This window comes from Phragmites australis, chromosome 8, assembly GCF_958298935.1.
Source record: "Phragmites australis chromosome 8, lpPhrAust1.1, whole genome shotgun sequence".
Classification (NCBI taxonomy): Eukaryota; Viridiplantae; Streptophyta; class Magnoliopsida; order Poales; family Poaceae; genus Phragmites; species Phragmites australis.
Window position 1 is genome coordinate 36653899 of NC_084928.1, and position 17612 is coordinate 36671510.

General features: G+C 44.5%; 1 protein-coding gene across 2 annotated transcripts; it reads right to left on the bottom strand.

Moving 5' to 3' along the window:
• Positions 1–13: 13 nt before the first annotated feature.
• LOC133927376 (protein KTI12 homolog) lies at positions 14–12959 on the bottom strand. 2 transcript variants are annotated; one of them, XM_062373822.1, is made up of 10 exons: positions 12732–12959; positions 7904–8072; positions 7684–7787; positions 7013–7069; positions 6185–6270; positions 5854–5939; positions 1031–1146; positions 743–793; positions 560–648; positions 14–275 (listed from the first exon to the last, which is right to left on the bottom strand). In XM_062373822.1, exons 2-10 carry the CDS (start codon positions 8055–8057, stop codon positions 113–115), a joined length of 906 nt encoding a protein of 301 aa, XP_062229806.1. In that variant the 5' UTR covers positions 8058–8072; positions 12732–12959; the 3' UTR covers positions 14–112. The 2 variants fall into 2 exon arrangements, with proteins under 2 accessions (XP_062229806.1, XP_062229807.1); XM_062373823.1 differs by having other exon boundaries at positions 7904–8030; positions 12732–12958.
• Positions 12960–17612: the final 4653 nt, after the last annotated feature.

A 17612-nucleotide genomic window follows, 5' to 3' on the forward strand; every position in this document is an offset into this window, starting at 1 on the left:
ACAAGGAACAAGATTTACAGGTCACAACACATGCTACGCTGCCTTCTTAAATATTTGTCTCCATGTTAAGTACATGACACACAAGGTTTACACATCACAGAGATGAGAACTATCATGTACCGACTTCACGGTTTAAATAGTCGACAAACATCCTTTTTGCGCTATCAGCGTCTGTTGGCGGCGGCGGTCCACTCAAGCTGTACTGCCCTGCCAGCTTGATGAAAGTGCGTCGCAGGCTTCGGAGCTCAGGCAGGCCAACCGATCTTTCAAGATTAATGTAACAATCAGTTAAGGTTGTCACATTACGATGCTACCATGGCTGAATTTTCTTTCAGTTTATGATCATGTAAAAAAGGCAGAAGAGGCCAACCCTTCATGTTTACATACATATGGATACTTCGTGACATAATATGTAAAGCCAACTTTAGATTAACATTATGTGGGTACTGGAAAGCAAAGTTATATAAAAGAATCTATAGATGCACAACTTGCTAAGATCATATTTATTTAGGTTCTCGAAATAAATGTACCAACAATATTGTTTCAATCAGCAAAGGATATAGTTGGCATGTTAGGCCCAAGAGAAATCTTATTCATGGCAAGCCCAAGACCGCAAGATTGCGCTTCAACAATTGCATTGACCACCTCCTGCAATGTGCAAGTCGTATCAAGGCTTGTTGGTTAAAAGGACCCCATATATCCGAAGAACATATATCCAACCAAAACCACTGCCATCTCATACCTGTGTTGCTTTGTCCATCTCATAGAGGGAATTAGCCTCTGTTGTTCTTACCTGAAATATCAAGTCAGAACTAGAATACTAGAGGAACTACCATAAATGGAACGGTACTGCACTGGTAAAATCAAGGAATAAAATAAACAGTATACATCCATTTAAAACTGCCTTCTCATACAGAACGAAGGTAATATGGGAAAGTAATCACTATTGGGTGAATTTAGAAGTTAATACAGTAAGAGTAAATCCGTGATGTATTTCAACTTCATTGTTTCAACAATAGCTTATACTTACAGTCTGAGTGGCTATTGTAGGTTGTAGAACTTTTACATCTCTTGTTTTTGAATCCACTTTCTTTGTCAAATATGACACAGCCTCAGCTATAACAGAAGAGGATTCCACTATTTCATCTATTAAAAACAGTAGAGAAAATGGATTAACCAAATAGAATGATGAGCTAACTACAACGTAAGGAAAGTAGAGTGTGAGGTGGCGTTTGGATAGAGATTGGGTTAGGGAAAAGGAAATGAGGTCGGATAAGAAGAGCTGGGTAAAGGATAGGGATTGGAGATTTCAACCCAATCCGTTGTTTGTCATGCACTGAATTTAGGTTTGGGATATATACAATTAAATGACAAAAATATCCCTACCAAAGCTAAGTTATGGAAAGATCATATGGACGAACAGGGGCAGTTTTGTGATTTCACCATCTTTTCCTACCTTTCCTGACCATAACCCACCTCCTGCCTTGGGTTTGAAACGGTGGGAAATAGGCTACCCAAAACCCATTCCTGAACCAAGTTCATTTCCCAATCCACAAATCCAAACATTGGATTATATCTATCCCATCACTCATTTCCCATTCCCAACCTCGATATGCCCATATCCAAACGCCACGTGAGTATTTACAATGATGATTATGAAACTTGGAAGATGTAGGCCAGTTTGCAGTTTTGTATTTTCCTATGCTTCGTTTATTTTAAAGCTGATGTAAAAAATCACTTATGAAAAGCCTAATGTTCTGTTTGGCAAACCAGATTAAAATTTCAATCTTTTTCATTCTTGATACTTCCCTGTTTTCTCACAAGGATAAAAAAAAATTAGATAGTACTACCTCCGTTCTCTTTTAAATATCGTTTTAGCCATACAGAACAAAGTTGCAATAAATTATTTCATACATAACATGTTTACCCCTCTCAATTTCTCCCACATTCAATCGATGGCACATAAGCCAAACCACCAATCCACTGCACTCATGTGGTGTTTGGATTATTGGAAATGGGAGGTGGGAATGGGAAATAGGAGATAGGAGATAGGATGAGAGTTTTCCATTGTTTGGATATAGGGTTAGGGAAAGAACAGTGGTTTGGGTTTGGGATTTAGGGGCTTCTTTTCCCACCTTTTCATACCTAGGACAAAGGGTGGGTTATGGCTGGGAATCTAGATGGAGAGTACTGAAATTACCAATATACCCTTTGTTATGCTGCTTCTTATTAGCTACCTCTTTATCTTCGAGGGGTATTTTGGTCATACCAACTAAACTTTTCTATTCTAAACCCATCGCATACCAAACAAGGGATTATGTTTAGATGCTATGTACCTATCCCAGACCTAGCTATTTTTATCCCAACTTATTTTCTTTTCCCTTTCCTAAACTCCATCCAAACGCCACCTCATTGAATTGAAAATCCACTTTACAATAGCCCAAAATATGGACACTCTAGTAAAACACCACCTTAAAAACACCTCTAAATTCATTACAAATATAGCCTAACATCAAACACCTCTAAATTCATTACAAATATAGCCTAACATGTAATCTATACCGTAACAAAATATTTCCAGCTCATACATCAAACACCTCTAAAACGACATCTATTTGAGAACAAAATCAAGTTCCTAAATCGACATCTATTTGAGAACAAAATCAAATTCCTAAAACGACATCTATTTGAGAACGGAAGTAGTAGTATCATATATTCTGTTGCTCTAGATGCAACACTATCTCATTTTGTAACATAGTTCAGAGAAAATTGTTAACCAAACACCAAAAATTCTAAAAAGGTTCTGCTGAACGAAATTATCATAATCCACCTCAATATCAAATGAAGCCAAAGAGTTTTGAAAGCCACAACACATAAAATTCCAATCTGCTGGGTGCCTGGGTGGTGTTGATTCATGAGGTGGCATTCGGATAATGGCTTCGATTGGGATTTCTAGAGATGGGATACAAGGTGGGCTTGGGATATGAGATTTTGATACAATTGCCTTAATTGGGTATGTTGAGATTGGATTTCCTTTAGTCCAAAATATTCTGTCACAAATAATTTAATAAAATGGCAGCACATACAAAAGTACGCCTTCCATGAAAAAGAACGTCACAGTGAAATGCTTCTCAGGTGAATTTGGTTCCCATTAACCTTTTTATTGCGTCTACTGTCTTCACCCATAGATCCCATATCAAAATTGAATACTAGCAGGCAGATCACTCTCCATCCTACTCCTATAGATTAATCATTCGTCCAACTGAATCAATAAAAAATATGAAATGGAAGCAAACACCAATCGAACAAACCAATCACTCAAGAAGCTAGTGCACCTTCCTGTCGGTATTGGAAACATCATCAATTCCTCAACCAGTTTGCTTGCTCACTACAAGAGTCAAGTGAGAGCAGCTAGTTTAGAAGGAAAAGGACACCAGGGGATATTGGGCCTCACTTGTTGGAGACTGAACTACCGCACATGGGGATCATTCGGATCATGTAAGAATGGCGGCCACTACATAAGCCGCTGGCAGAGAAAGCTCAAAGAGCTTCCCTTCATTCACTTTGAGGGAGCCGCACACAACACATAGCTGGAAGTCAGAGGGCCGTGTTAAGTTGAGAATTTTGAACATTGTAGCAGCCTTTTGACGGTTGGGCTTTTAGTTGAGTTCTTTTAACAACACAACAACAAAGCCTTTGTCCCAAGCAAGTTGGGGTAGGCTAGAGATTAAAGTCACAAGATCCAACTAAAAGATAATGAGAAAACAATAATGATAATAAAAATACTAGTAACAGTAAAAAATAAAAGTAATAACAGTACAAGGAGACTGATGTATAAGTTAAGGTTCTGGCACATGGATTGCTAACTTCCACGCGCTTCTATTCATGGATAGTTCTTTGGGGATATTCTATTCCTTCAAGTCTATCTTTATAGACTCCTCCCATGTAGGTTTGGTCGACCCCTGCTCCTCTTCACATTATCAACATGCCTCAGTATCCCGCTATACACATATGACTCTGTAGGCCTCCATTGGATATGTCAATATCACCTCGACCAATGTTGGACAAGCTTTTCTTCAATTGGCGCTACCCCTACCCATCACGTATATCATTATTTCGGATATGATCCTTACTTGTATAGCCACAAATCCATCATATGACGCAACATACGCATCTCTGCTACACATCATAAAATGATGCATCGAGCGAGACAGATTGTGAGGTCAGGATAGCTCAATTAGTAGAGCAAAGGATTGAAAACCTTCGTCATTACCTATTTTATAGGGTGGCATCTCGATATCACCAACCATGAATACATTTGTTGATAGCTTAGGGCTTTTAGGAGGTTTGATCTTCTTTATATATGATGGTCGATGGATACCCGTTTTTATCACCACCCTTCTTCCTTGTGTTCCAGTTAGTATTCTTTAAGTTCTGGATAGATTCTGATTCCCCGAATGTTTCTTTTAGTAAGTTTCGAGGCTTCGTAGTTCTACAAGCTTTCAGGACATCTTCGGGAATCCGCTCCTGGGGTGTCGCTCTGAAGGCGAAAGGCCATGGGGAGAGAGAGCGTCTGTGATGGGGCACATAACAACCTTGGCCGCTATCTCGAGATCAGCCAAGGCGACCTCTGCGCTTGAGTGCATGAACATCTATTTTACGCACCTCAACGATAGCCAATAATAGATACTGAGGTTTAACCAGTTGATTTCAAAATTATTAAAAAAGCAAATCATTTAGTACGACATTTCTAGACACAAAATATCTATGATAAACACTAAAGTACTAATAGTTGGTATCCCTCGTGTTGCTGTTGGACTTATGATGCCAAAAAACAACTTTAGTCAAATGGCATGATGAAAATAGGGCAATAATGAACAAAAGAATAGTAATCAAGGAAGCAAACAATTCCTTGGCTAATATGTAAAAGCGAGGCGATCAAGCAAATGTAAATTTGAGATGATGTGGTAAAGCTAAAGGACAGTTCTATAGAGATCAATTGTAGATAGCAAGGGATTGCTTGCGCATGTATAATAGATTTGGCATCATATATATTAAAGAAGTCCAAATTGGTCGTGCCTGCAGGGTCGACCCGAGACCCAGGACTGTAGGCACGGCCCAGGCACAGCATGGCATGAGGCCACGGGCCGTGTCTGGGCCAAGAGCGTGGCACAGCGGACCGACACGAGCACGGCCCAACCCAGCATGCCTCAGCCAGGCTAGGCACGAAAGCGGCCCAGCTCGCCCGCTCGGGCACGCCACGACAAGGCACGACCCGCTCGACACGCCTATTAAATATTGCAAGCAAAATTCTAATGAAACCATGTAATTTTCGAAGTATGGCCATAGGTTGTACTCTTTTTTCCTTCTAGTAGAAAGGTTTTTAACAAGGCAACCAATCAATAAAACTCATTTTTATTTATTTTCTATATTTTTTATTTTTTGGAATTTTGTAGCTATTATTTTTTTTATTTTTTTTCTATTTCAAAGTGCTGCCGGGCCAACCGTGGCCAGCCATGCTGATGGGCTGCCCATGCATCGTGCCTCCACCGTGCCCGTCAGCCCGCACGGGCGGCTGGGATGCCTATGCGTCGTGCCTCCACCGTGCCCGCCGAGCCCCGCCATGCCGCAATCGTGCTCGGGCCGGCCCGATACGGTGGCTGACGGGCCGTGCCGTGGGCCGAGGGGTGGCACACGGGCCGGCACGACATGACCCATTACAGTAGACGGGTCGATCGGGCCAGGCCTAGATGGGCCCATGCCAGGCCAACCCAACAGACCCATTTAGCCATCTCTAATATATATAATGAAAGTTAAATAATTAGGGAAACAAAATCAAAGTTGTTCATGTACCTGTAGATGGAAACAATTCAAAAAGAGGGGAATCCCAGCGATTACGCCTATCCGGCTTCTCAAACCTCCTTACCAGATCTTCAAATCTGCCACGATAGAGGAAAAGTCTATGAGAAGACAATTGTACCAGACTGTACACATAGCAGATGATAGACCGGGATCCTTAGTTGTGTTATTCTCCTCAGGAACCAAGTACAAGAACATAAAATTTCAACCTAACGAAATACTTTGCGATTCGAAACAAGAATGCCAACAATATAGCATATTAGCAGTTTCAACTCAAACAAATTTTTTTTTTGGGCAAAAAGGTCAACGTATAAAGTTGACTTACATATTGTAATCGTATGAGGGTTCTCCTTTCTCCTGGCGCTTGCTGTTCCAATCCCTACAATGGTCCACTTCTGTATCACAAAAGAGCTGAAACATAAAAGAGGAAGTATGAAGGAAATCAATTTCTAGTGTATGATTCGCTATACTAAATAATGTGAAAGCATACTAAAATTCCCATTCTTTTTTAAAAGTGTTCTTTTCCAAAAAGGTCATGTAGGGAACATAGTCGTGAGTTCCAATGTCATATTTGTCTAACATTAAGAGCTCTGCTAAATTTCAAGGCCAGTCTGAAAAGGAACAACAAATATATGCTAACACAGGGGAAGAGGAGACGTGGGCAAAACTGAAATATCTACCCTGATGATTCTAGCCTTCATCAGAAAGAGGTATTCATTATTCAACACATATCCAATTCCCTTTGTCCCATTAGCCAAAGAAGAGCAGGCCAATCCACGTGGCCTCTTTGACCAACGTCAGTGACGCATCCACATGCCTGTCCTATTTCCTAAATATTCTATGTTGCATACTTCATTTCTCAACAGATAATCTAATTGATCAGTCCTGAGTCTTGACCAAACCAACATTGTCATGCATTACCTCCGGCGCTCTACAAATTTTAGCACCCATTAGATGTGCCATTTATGTTATATGATTATTTCAATATAGGCATCATATCTGACTTGTGTTATTAACCAAATGCATAATTTTAGAAGACATAATGTCATATGCACATCAAGCTTGTTTGTATTACGGTATGCTAATCTTAGTAAAACCGTTATTCAATAATGAAGTAGAGAAACAATAAACAAACAAGATAGCAAGTGGTTACCACACAATATCTTATCCCGGATGCACGTGCAAGACACCACAATTCATACCGGTACCCCTGCATATAATCAGGTAAAAGTCAATTCACTATACCTTAGATAAGGCACCCAGTCTATAGCAATATTGCAATACCCGACTGCATTTAAAGGCAATTCACATGTAAAAGTAGTGCAACACAAATTGCAGAATCTATTTCATATTACAATTTGCATGAGAATCTATGCAGCATATTCCGGATGTAGCAACAGCAACAGAAGTGAGTCTAGAGAGCAGAACACATTTACAACTAGATTGTCACATCACTGATTCACACGACACTCATAGCTGAATGGATGTATATTCATGAGAGTTCTCAAGACCTGTTTGCTAACGCTTGAGATTGAAGCCATAGCACCCACCAGAAAAGGGGGTTCATCACATTCTTACATGGTTACGTTGGATTGAGATATACTACAATGATAGTAGACAAATATCTAGTTTCTGCTAACACATCTTGATATCGTGTAGGAAGCTGTACTATTTATGGAACAAAATTGTGATAATGATCACATTCTGATACCAAGTAAAACTATAACATAGATAAAGATGATGAACACTTCTATTATTAATTGAGAATGAATTAATTGTTGCAAGTTTGCAGAAATAGAATTATAGACACTGTACTTCCCTCACCTTAATATTGTTCAAAGAATCGACGATAATTATGCTGTCTCGTGACACAGACCTATCAACTTCTGATCTAAGAACTCCTCTTAAGTTTTTCTCCACAACCATATCTAAGAAGGGAACAAACAGAGTATGAGTAGAAAGAAACAATCTCATCACATGTTCTAAATTAAAATGAACAGTAACATAGAGAAAAGTGCATAATTAAGACAGGTAACCACAATACCTTTGTAGCTATCATTGCGCCCGAGATGGAGCGAAGACTCGTCGATGATGCGGACGGTAAGATCGCCTGAGGAGGAGCGGAGTGCAGCGGTGAGGCAAGCAGCAGCCGCTGACTTGCCACTGCATGGCTGTCCACACATCACGACAAGTGCCATGGAAGATACAGAAACCTTAGGAGATGGAGAAGAAACACATTGATTAAATGGTTCCAACCCTTCATTCCCTCCACATGGCAATGCATCCGAATCTTTTGGAAATGTTTTCTGTGAAGGCTGTCTACCTCAAAAAGGTCAGTTCTGGAGGTTGACTAGACACTTCATAAACTAGGATTTTTTCAGGGTACTCAATTTTGATCTGATACTACTATTTTAACTTGGGGTGGAAGCAAAGACACAGTGAATGAAAATAGAAAACAAAGGTTGCATTTATTTAATACTGCTATTAGGTACTAGATTGAGCTCTCATTTTAAGGGGAAAAAACAACTAAGGCATCCCCCTAGCTACCTGAGTGCCCAGAATATCTAAAGCCAAACGCTCTGGGCACCCCTCCTAGTCTCTCCTCGTTCAGAAGGTCGCAGGAAAAAGTAGAATGGGCCTCCTCACCGCATCACTGGACACTCCACATCACTGGGTGCTCCATACTGCAAAGCTCCGGGCACTCAGTTTACCTTTCTACACAAGTAATGCAACTGAACAGTGCCAAGAATAAAACAATACAGGTACACTAGGTGCTCTCCAGCCTCTGTGCTTGGCTACATCAACTTCCCAGGGCACTCCCCTGCAGCAGGGCCCCGGGCGTTGTACTCCCCCTCGAGATGTTTCTAACGCCCAGGAGGAAAGAGCAGCAGGACCCTGGGCGCTGCTAGGTGCTGCTCTCTCACAGCCAGGAGAATGCAAGTGCTGCAGGGGAGTACTTGCATTCTCCTGGCGCTAGTACTGGAAGCGCTGGACGAGCTCCCAGGGAGCTTCCTGCTCATCGACCCATCATAGAGCTGCCATGGGATGAGACAGGGGAGCTGCTCATCTGTTCTTGCTATTAGCCGATCTCCACTTGCTGCTCTGGCTAGCGTGGAACAACTGAGACCCTCGAGCCCCACGACGCGCCTACCCCAGCACAGGTGACCCCGTGCCACATCCCACTTGCGGGCCGGGTTCGCGGACAGGTTCAAGCTTGCCATCTCGCCGGACTGGTCCGTGGCGAGTCCAGAATCCGACAGCGTTGCGACTATGGATGGCAATTGGGCGCGGTGAGCACGGGTAGAACTCCCCCATGCCCATACTTGCCAGATTTTTCTCGCCCGTTAACAACGACAGGTGAAGAACCAAGAACATACCCTTCGCCCCTGGGCATACACATGTACCCACCAACACTACAAACCTCCTTTTTTTTAACTTACGGAACCGGACAGTGCTCGTTTCTATTGATAAAGTAGGAAAAATACAAGAGTATAGCCTCTGTCGGTGTATTAGGAACCAGGGGTCCCTGAGTCCCAAGACCGGACCGACCGTCCGCCACATGTCACCATCCCGCGGGGTCCACCCTGTAGGAGAAGAAGAAACTAAGTCCCGGGGGAAGGTGCCCGGGGCCGTAGCCTCTAGGTTCCCGAGCACCCCGGTTCCCCGATGATCCGCAGAGTCCAAATACCGGGAAGGAAGTGCTCATCCAAGTGCTCGGGAGAGAGTGCTCGGGGCTGCACGTGGCAGCCCCCGAGGACTCGATTCCCCGAAGGTCTCAGCCAAGTGCTCGGGAGAGAGTGCTCGGGGCTGCACGTGGCAGCCCCCGAGGACTCGGTTCCCCGAAGGTCTCAGCCAAGTGCTCGGGAGAGAGTGCTCGGGGCTGCACGTGGCAGCCCCCGAGGACTCCATTCCCCGAAGATCTCACCCAAGTACTCGGGAGAAAGTGCTCGGGGCTGCACGTGGCAGCCCCCGAGGACTCGGTTCCCCGAAGGTTCACGCAAGATCGTCCGACGACTCGAAGGGTCCCATCGTCGGGGTGTCAGCCAGTCAAGGGCCCAATGCCGCATTTAATAGGCACGCGCGGCCTGACATCCTGACATTCTCAGCTGCCCACGCCCCAGTGTCAGACCCTGTCATGCACGGGCAGGGGGGCGTGGGTCCATTAAATGCACGGGTCCCGTCCCGTTTCATTTGGATGCCTCGGGATAACGTTGCCAGGATCGAAGCGCTCCGCCTGCCACCCTGCCCTGGCAGAAGAACAAGACAGGGTGGGCGCACCGGGCACCTCTGAGGCTGCCCGGTGGGCCCCCTTAATGGCGCCGCAGGGCATCCACAGTGGCGGGTGGTCGGATGCGCGCCGCATTTTTCCACCGCCCCTGTCACTTCGCCAAAACGGAATGATGACGCCCTTCTCCGTGGCACCTTGGCACTCGCATCCCCTCTTTCCCATTCAGGATATGTCGAGGTCGGCGCGCCTATAAAAGGAAAGGATGGAGAACACGTAAAAGAAAGGGAAAAAAGAAAGAGGACGCAGACGCTCGAACCAGCTCAAGCCAAGCTAGAACACGAGAGCCTCAAGCTCTCTATAAGTGGCTCTCTCTTGTAACCAGATACATCCTTGAAGAATTCCCTTCAAGGATAGATATAGCACTCACACAGGAGTAGAGTGTTACGCCTCCGCGCGGCCCGAACCTGTCTAAACCCCGGGGCACCCATCTTTCTCGCATTAGGGCGATCATCTTCCACCAGCCACTGCATTTATTTCCGTTCTCACTTATTTCCCAGACAAGATTATCCAGGATCATCCCCCGACCGAATCTCTAAAAAAGGGTCTCTCGGGATCCCTGCGACAGGAGTTCACCCTCCGACAGCCTCGGAATGCTATAATCAGGAAAAGAAAAAACAGCAAACGCAACAACCAAGCAACAATCAATTGTAGCAACTACCTACTCAGCCAGTTGGACATAGGACCACAACACGCGCCGCCAACAGAGACGAACCACCGCGACAACACCCACCCACCACGCCACCAGACTGGCGAGCACCGAACTAGCTGCCACCATGCAGGGCTAGCCGCCGCCGCGCCACCATGCTGCCATCTGCACCAACAACCCTTAACTAGCACACACAGTCGTCGAAACCCTGGTCACGACCAAGAGTCGTCAGAAGCCAACATGAAGCAGACCACACCACACCGCACCGAGAAAGTCACCGATGTGCGGGACCCATCGCCGTAGTGCCGCTGCAACACCGTGGACTCACCAACCGAAGCACTGCACCAGATCTGGTCACCTCCGAGACCGTCTCAAACCCTCGTCACCTCGAACACAGCGCATGGGCGCCACCCCACACCCGCCGCCGGACACCACGCCGCGGATCCGGTTTGCTTCGCCATCGGGGATGCGCGACACCGCCCTGCACCCGTGCACATCCACCTTCCGTCGTGCCGCCCCCAAAAACTCATGGTCGCACAACACGCATAGCCGCCTGGATGCCACCAGCAACAGCAACCCAACTCCCTGGCGAACTCCAACCACAAACTCCACCGCCGCCACGCTGCCATCACCTCGAGCTATCTTGCACCAAACACGCCGCCACATGACGTCGTGCGCCATCTTGCACGCTAGCCATGGTGTCCGCGCTAACCTGGGCGACCACGGCCTATGCCGCCAAGTTAGCCGCCATAGTGCTGGACTAAACGCCGACTACCGTCCGTGGCCTCCAGGAGCACCACTACTCTCATGATGTTCACAGCCGCTGCGCGAAGGCCATCACTCGCACATGGCTGCTTCCGCCACACCGCCCCTGCATGGCCACGACCCCACAGCAAGGCCACCACAGTATCCCGGGTAGCCACCCAGCAGGCACCAAGCAGCCATCGAGGCCGCACCCCGAGCAGCCACCGACGGAGCCGCCGCGCCCCAACCACGGATACACGCCGCCGACGCCCGAACCCGCCGGATCTGCTCCTCCCCAGCTCCCCCGGCACACCAAAGGCCACCCCCGACGCCATCTCCACTAGCCACCACGCCAAATCGCCGTCGCCACCCACCCCTTCGCGCGTGGACCTGAACGCTGCCGCCAAGGATCGCTGCACCGACCTCCAACGCCACCCACGTGGAGGCCACCGACCGAGACAGCCACCTCAGCCCAAATCCGCCCCGTTGACCCCACGCCGGGGCCGTCGACCCCACCATTGCCACCACCCAGCCGGCCCCGCGTTGACACCCGATGGCCCAGAAGGGAAAGCCCCGCTGCCGCCGTCCTTGTGGCCGCGCAGGCTTCTGGCGGCGCACTCGGGCGGCGGCGAGGCGGGAGGAGCGGTGGGGGAGTGGCGGCGGCGCTAGGGTTGGAGGCCGCCTGCTAGTATGAAGACGGGATAAGTGTGACCCATTCTCTTAACCTCCCTTTTCTTCTCCACATCAACGTCAACTCTGCAAACACCACACTCTCAAGCCATTTGAACCATACAGATCAAATCTGCACAAAGCGTTCTAACCACAGTACTACACAACTACCTCCCAGTTGGCGGTTAACAAATATAAACATCAGAGACCACCATGAAAGGGGGCAAAAAGTTTCCTAAAACCCAAATCCGCACAATAAAACCCCAGCAACCCACAAAATTGTCAGTCAATCGGGTCAGTTCCTTCAGATCAAACCGTAAAACAAACAAAAATCAACCATGCACGCGAAGGAATCGAACCAAACGACCGGAACCTCGAACCGTCCTTTCCCCTCTCAAACCTTGAACTTAAACTGCGACCTGGCGCCACCAGATTCTACTGCTCCCCGCACTGTCCCAACCAAATCTGCCCCAAATCGACGCACCAGGAAAGAGGAGGCACCAACGAGAAGAACGGAGAGATTACCTCCTCGATCGGAGCCCGAGGGGAAAAAATCCCAACAGAAAAACAGAGGTGCTAGGCTGTTGGCGTGGCGCCCGGCGGTGCGGATTTAAGGCTAACCGGCGGAGGCTAGCAGGTGGCAGGCGGAGGAGGTGCTGGTGCGGCGCCCAGGCGGCGGCGATCTGAGCTGAGTACGGAGGACCTGAGGTGGGCGCTAGGCGGGTGGGGGCCTGGGGGTGGCGGTGTGGAGACAAATTAGGGATTGGGAGTCTTTCTTGACTGCCGAACTGGACCACATGTCAGAGGTAAGTCTTGTCCGTAGTTGTAAGGATCTGTTTGTCCGAGTTCCAAGAATATCTTCCCGGTTAAAATTAGAGAATCTCGGTTAAAAACAGTAATTTTTAGTTTTTAGTTTATTGAGTGAAATTTGTGAGAGTGATTCTCTAAAATGAATTAGAAGCTGAGCAGCTGAAAAAAAATAATTTTCTCTGATTCACTTTCCGCACAGAATCACTTCCTTTTTATTATAGAGAATTACTTTCAATTATAGAATCACTTCACACAGATAATCACTCTCCGCAGAGAATTTAAATTATAAAAAACTCTATTAAAAAGGTTTTGAATCTCTATCTCTACTATTTAAAAAATAATTTAAAAATACTAGTCTTCGTACCAAAATGGGGTACCAGGTTCGCATAAATAAATAAAAAATACGCATTTCAGAACAACAGAAAAGTGCTAGGATATACGAGGGCGCGGCACCTTCACCGTATCAAACTTGGGAGGTCCCTTGGGAATTAAACATTTATGTGCCATCATAAATCTTTCTCAGTCAGCAATACTGATCATTGGTCCTGGTAATGAGTTCTCAAAGGTTTGCATCACAATTTCGCATATATGCTGCTCTCTTGCTCATGTTGTTCAGAAAAGTAACAGTAGCATTATGCATTTATAGCACTTTTCTGTTGTTCTGAAAAGCATTTTTTTTATTTGTGCGAACCTGGTACCCCATTTTGGTACGGGGGCTAGCATTTGAACACAGAAATCATACATAATCTTGAATATGGCACTGCTAGCTGATGAGTAACATTCAGTCCTGTAAATAGGGCTTATAAGTTAGAACATAGAAATTTAGATGGTATTTGTTTTGTTTGTGCACTACTTTGTAAGTTTGAATCACCCTCTGCGATGTCTCCTTGTACTTTGGAGTGGACGAGAAATTAACTTCTTCTTTGAACTTTGGAGTGGACGAGAAATTAACTTTTCTTTTCATTGAACCCTGTGCGGGTGCAATTGGTGCGGAATTTCTGAAAGCGTTCAAGGGGTCTATAGAGAACCCAACGTCAATGTTGCTGTGAAGTTAGTATGACCAAGATAGTTCTTGTCAAAGTTTCTGAATAACTCGTCGAACGGTGCTGTCTCCATTTTGTTTAAGAATCTGATCATGGTTTGGAGGACCTAAAAAGCAAGAGCACGGAACCAACGCAGCAGGACCTGATTCGTGGATTAAAAGTTTTTTTTTTCCTTTTGTTTTCCGTTTTGGTTATGACCAATGTTACACTGGAAAGTAGGATCAACTTACAAGTCTCATTGAGCCAATTTTTTGGTTAACGATGTTAACGATCTTAAATTAATAATATTATTATATGTAAATTTTCAGCTCCGTTGTAACGCATCGGAATTCAATTAGTATAGAATGTATCCAACTTTATTACATAGATAAACGAGTAATCGGACGATAAGACCCAAAGCTGTTTGGGCCAAGACAATAAGGACGGCAAATTAGGCCGCTGGACTGCCTTGTTGGGTCGCTGGAGTATCTTCTAAGGCCCATGGCTGGGCCGAGTAACTTCAGAACTAGCAAGTGGATCTCCAAACGGGATGCTTGTGGTTTCCTGGCTTAAGGCTATCATTAGCATATATTTTAAAATTTTATCCTTTATAATATTATTATAGCATCTCTTAATATTATTATAGTACTTTTTATTTTTTTATCTTCAGCAACTACCATATTTTCTACTTTTAATTACTCTCCTCCTTTCTTTAAACTCACAATCATCCTCTATAAATATTACAGAACCAATTAGCAATGCTACAGTACCCTAAATTTGAACTATCCAACCCCTCTTTCCTCATCGCTGTATGGCTACTGTAGCAGTGGGAAACGGTCTAGGAGCTCGTTCGAGGGTATGCAAATCATGCATCAACTACTGTAGCAGTCACTAATGCTCCTGCTAGAGTTGGCCTTAGGTTGCGTTTATCAGTGAGAAATGTTTTGAATTCTAACCAAAATGAATGGAATTTCTATCAAATGGTATTTTAGTAAAAAGATGATTTCCCTTGTTTCTAAATCACATTTTTCTCATTTACAAATGTCATTCTCTCAGAAACCAAAATATATATAACTAGCTAAACAACTGCACAAAATAATTCTAATTCAATAGAGAAGTACTCTCAGAAAGAAATTAGAACCGAACCGTTTTGTAAGAAGCCAGAACCTAACCGTCGAGTCCTCAATCCACGTCTCTACCGATCATGCATGGGCTGCTCAATTTCGTGGCACATAAATCAATTTCGTAGGCGGGGAATCAATTTAATGGTTGAAATGACCAATGAACTTTCTACTTGAGACTAGGAATCGCATGTTTGCTAACTGAAAAATGGTTCCTATTCGTTGTGGGGCAACCAAAGGACGAACTCCTCCCGAGCCAGTTCGTATTAACTTGACTTCTTGGCGTTTTGGGTCGACCATGGCTGCGCTCGTTATCCCCAGAACTACATGTTTTTATTTTTCTACGGCTTGGACACTAATTCCTCTCGAGCCCGTAATTTTAGGCATTTCGTAAGTCTGAAAAATTCCTCCTGTACATTCCACTGTTTTACATAACTTTTGCCCCACGAGTGTCCCAACCAAGCACTCAGGGACAAGGGGCTAATATTAGAGACATCTCTCTAGCTGTGAATTTAGCGTTTGTTTGTTTGGGTTTCTGTTTTTTTTTTCTATGATTATATGTGCTTTTGATTTTTTTAAAAATCTGCTTTTCGATTTTAGCTGTTGGATTTTACAATAATTTTTAGCTTCTCAGCACACTACTTCTCAGAAAAACTAATATCAGTTAGTTTCTCAGCTTCTAATTCATTTCTTTAGAAGCAGACTTCTGACTTCTCCAGAAACCACTTTTCAGCAAACCTATTTATTTATGCTTCTGGCTTATGGACTTCTGATAAAAGCAGAAGGCAGAAGCAACATGAAACAAACAGGCATTAAACTCAGTTTTACCAAAGATCTAGTGTTATGAGACATCGAATAACCTGACTCCTAGATTATGAAGACACAGCTTTGGAGGTAAAAAAACAAAAATATTCTAAAAAATCTCAAAAAAAAATATCCAACCCTTAATTCGATTGACCCGATCGTAATTAATAACTTACGACCAATAGATCTCTAATCTATCCCGTTAATCTCTAACGTATCCAAAATAGGCTAACAACCGCTACCCACGTCCCTTCTCATAGCGTCCACCTCCATCCGAAACTTCATGTTAGGAGTCACACAAATCCTTTGGTAAGATAAAAAGAAAATGAGAGGGAGAGAGCCAAGAGGCTATGTCGGCAGAAGGAAACAGGTTTGTGCAACCGAGCGAGGCGGCATACAGAGCTCACTAGTAACTCAATACAAACTTTTTTTACTATTTTTTTCTAAAAACTTTTCCTCATAATCTTTTTTCTCAAGAAGTTTTGAGCTATTTGTTTTAACAGAAATGTTTTTTAGAAACCTTTCAAAAAAATAAAACGGGGGAAGGAAAATTTTCCGAAAAAAGAAATGTAGGGGTTGTAAAGGTGGTTCGCGCAGACCGTTCCTTGCGCGCGAACTAATTAGCAGTGTCTAACCCAACCCATCCACCTTCATCGGAAACTTTATGCTAGGAGTCATACAAGTCCTTTGGTAAGATAAAAAAGAAAATGAGAGGGAGAGAGCCAAGAGGCCATGTCGGCCGAAGGAACAGATTTGTACTGATCGAGTTGTCCATTGCAGTGCAGTAAAGTTATTAACCAGCCACTAGCATTTCATTGACACTGCCCAAGTGAGTCCAAAACCACATGGCCACCTAAGAGTGACAGATCGGTCGTGTACAATTCAGTTGGCAACTCGGGCCCTTCAATAAGTGCACGACGTCTCTGTCCAAATGCTCCCCTCGATTTTAATTGTAATCAGCTGCATAACAAAACGCTCATGACCAACTAACAACTACTAACACAAACTCCTAAACAATTTTACAGTGACTTGAAACTATTAAACAACTATTGACACTAGTGAATAAAACTACTGACAACTACTAAATACTATGACTTATAAATAATTTTTTTATAACTTAAAACTACTAAATAGCTACTGAATAAAACTACTGAAGCATTCAAATCATAGTAAATTTCTATTAAAGAATCCAAATCATAGTAAATTTTTACACTAATAATTACTACTAAAGCATCCAAGGTGTACTTGAAAACATCCAAAGCATCTAACACATAGCAAAATTATTAAAGAATCAAAGTCATAGTAAATTCTCACACTACTGACACTACTAAAGCATCCGACTCATAGTAAATTTTCGCACTAATACTTGAAAGCATCCAATCCATAGAAAAATTACTAAAGAATTACCGGATATCAATTATTGGATAGCTACTAAAGAATTATTGTATAATAGCTGCTAGACAAGTATTGAGTAGGGCGACACAAAACGAGTTGCACGTGGCGGGCGCGTGTGCGTGGGGCGAGCAAGCTAGGTGACCACGTGGTGCATGTGGGCTTGGCTGGTGTGCGACCATGTGGCATGCGAGGGCTCGCTTGGTGTGCGGCCACATGGCGGGGCACGGTTGGGTGGGCTCAAGCGCGCGATTGGC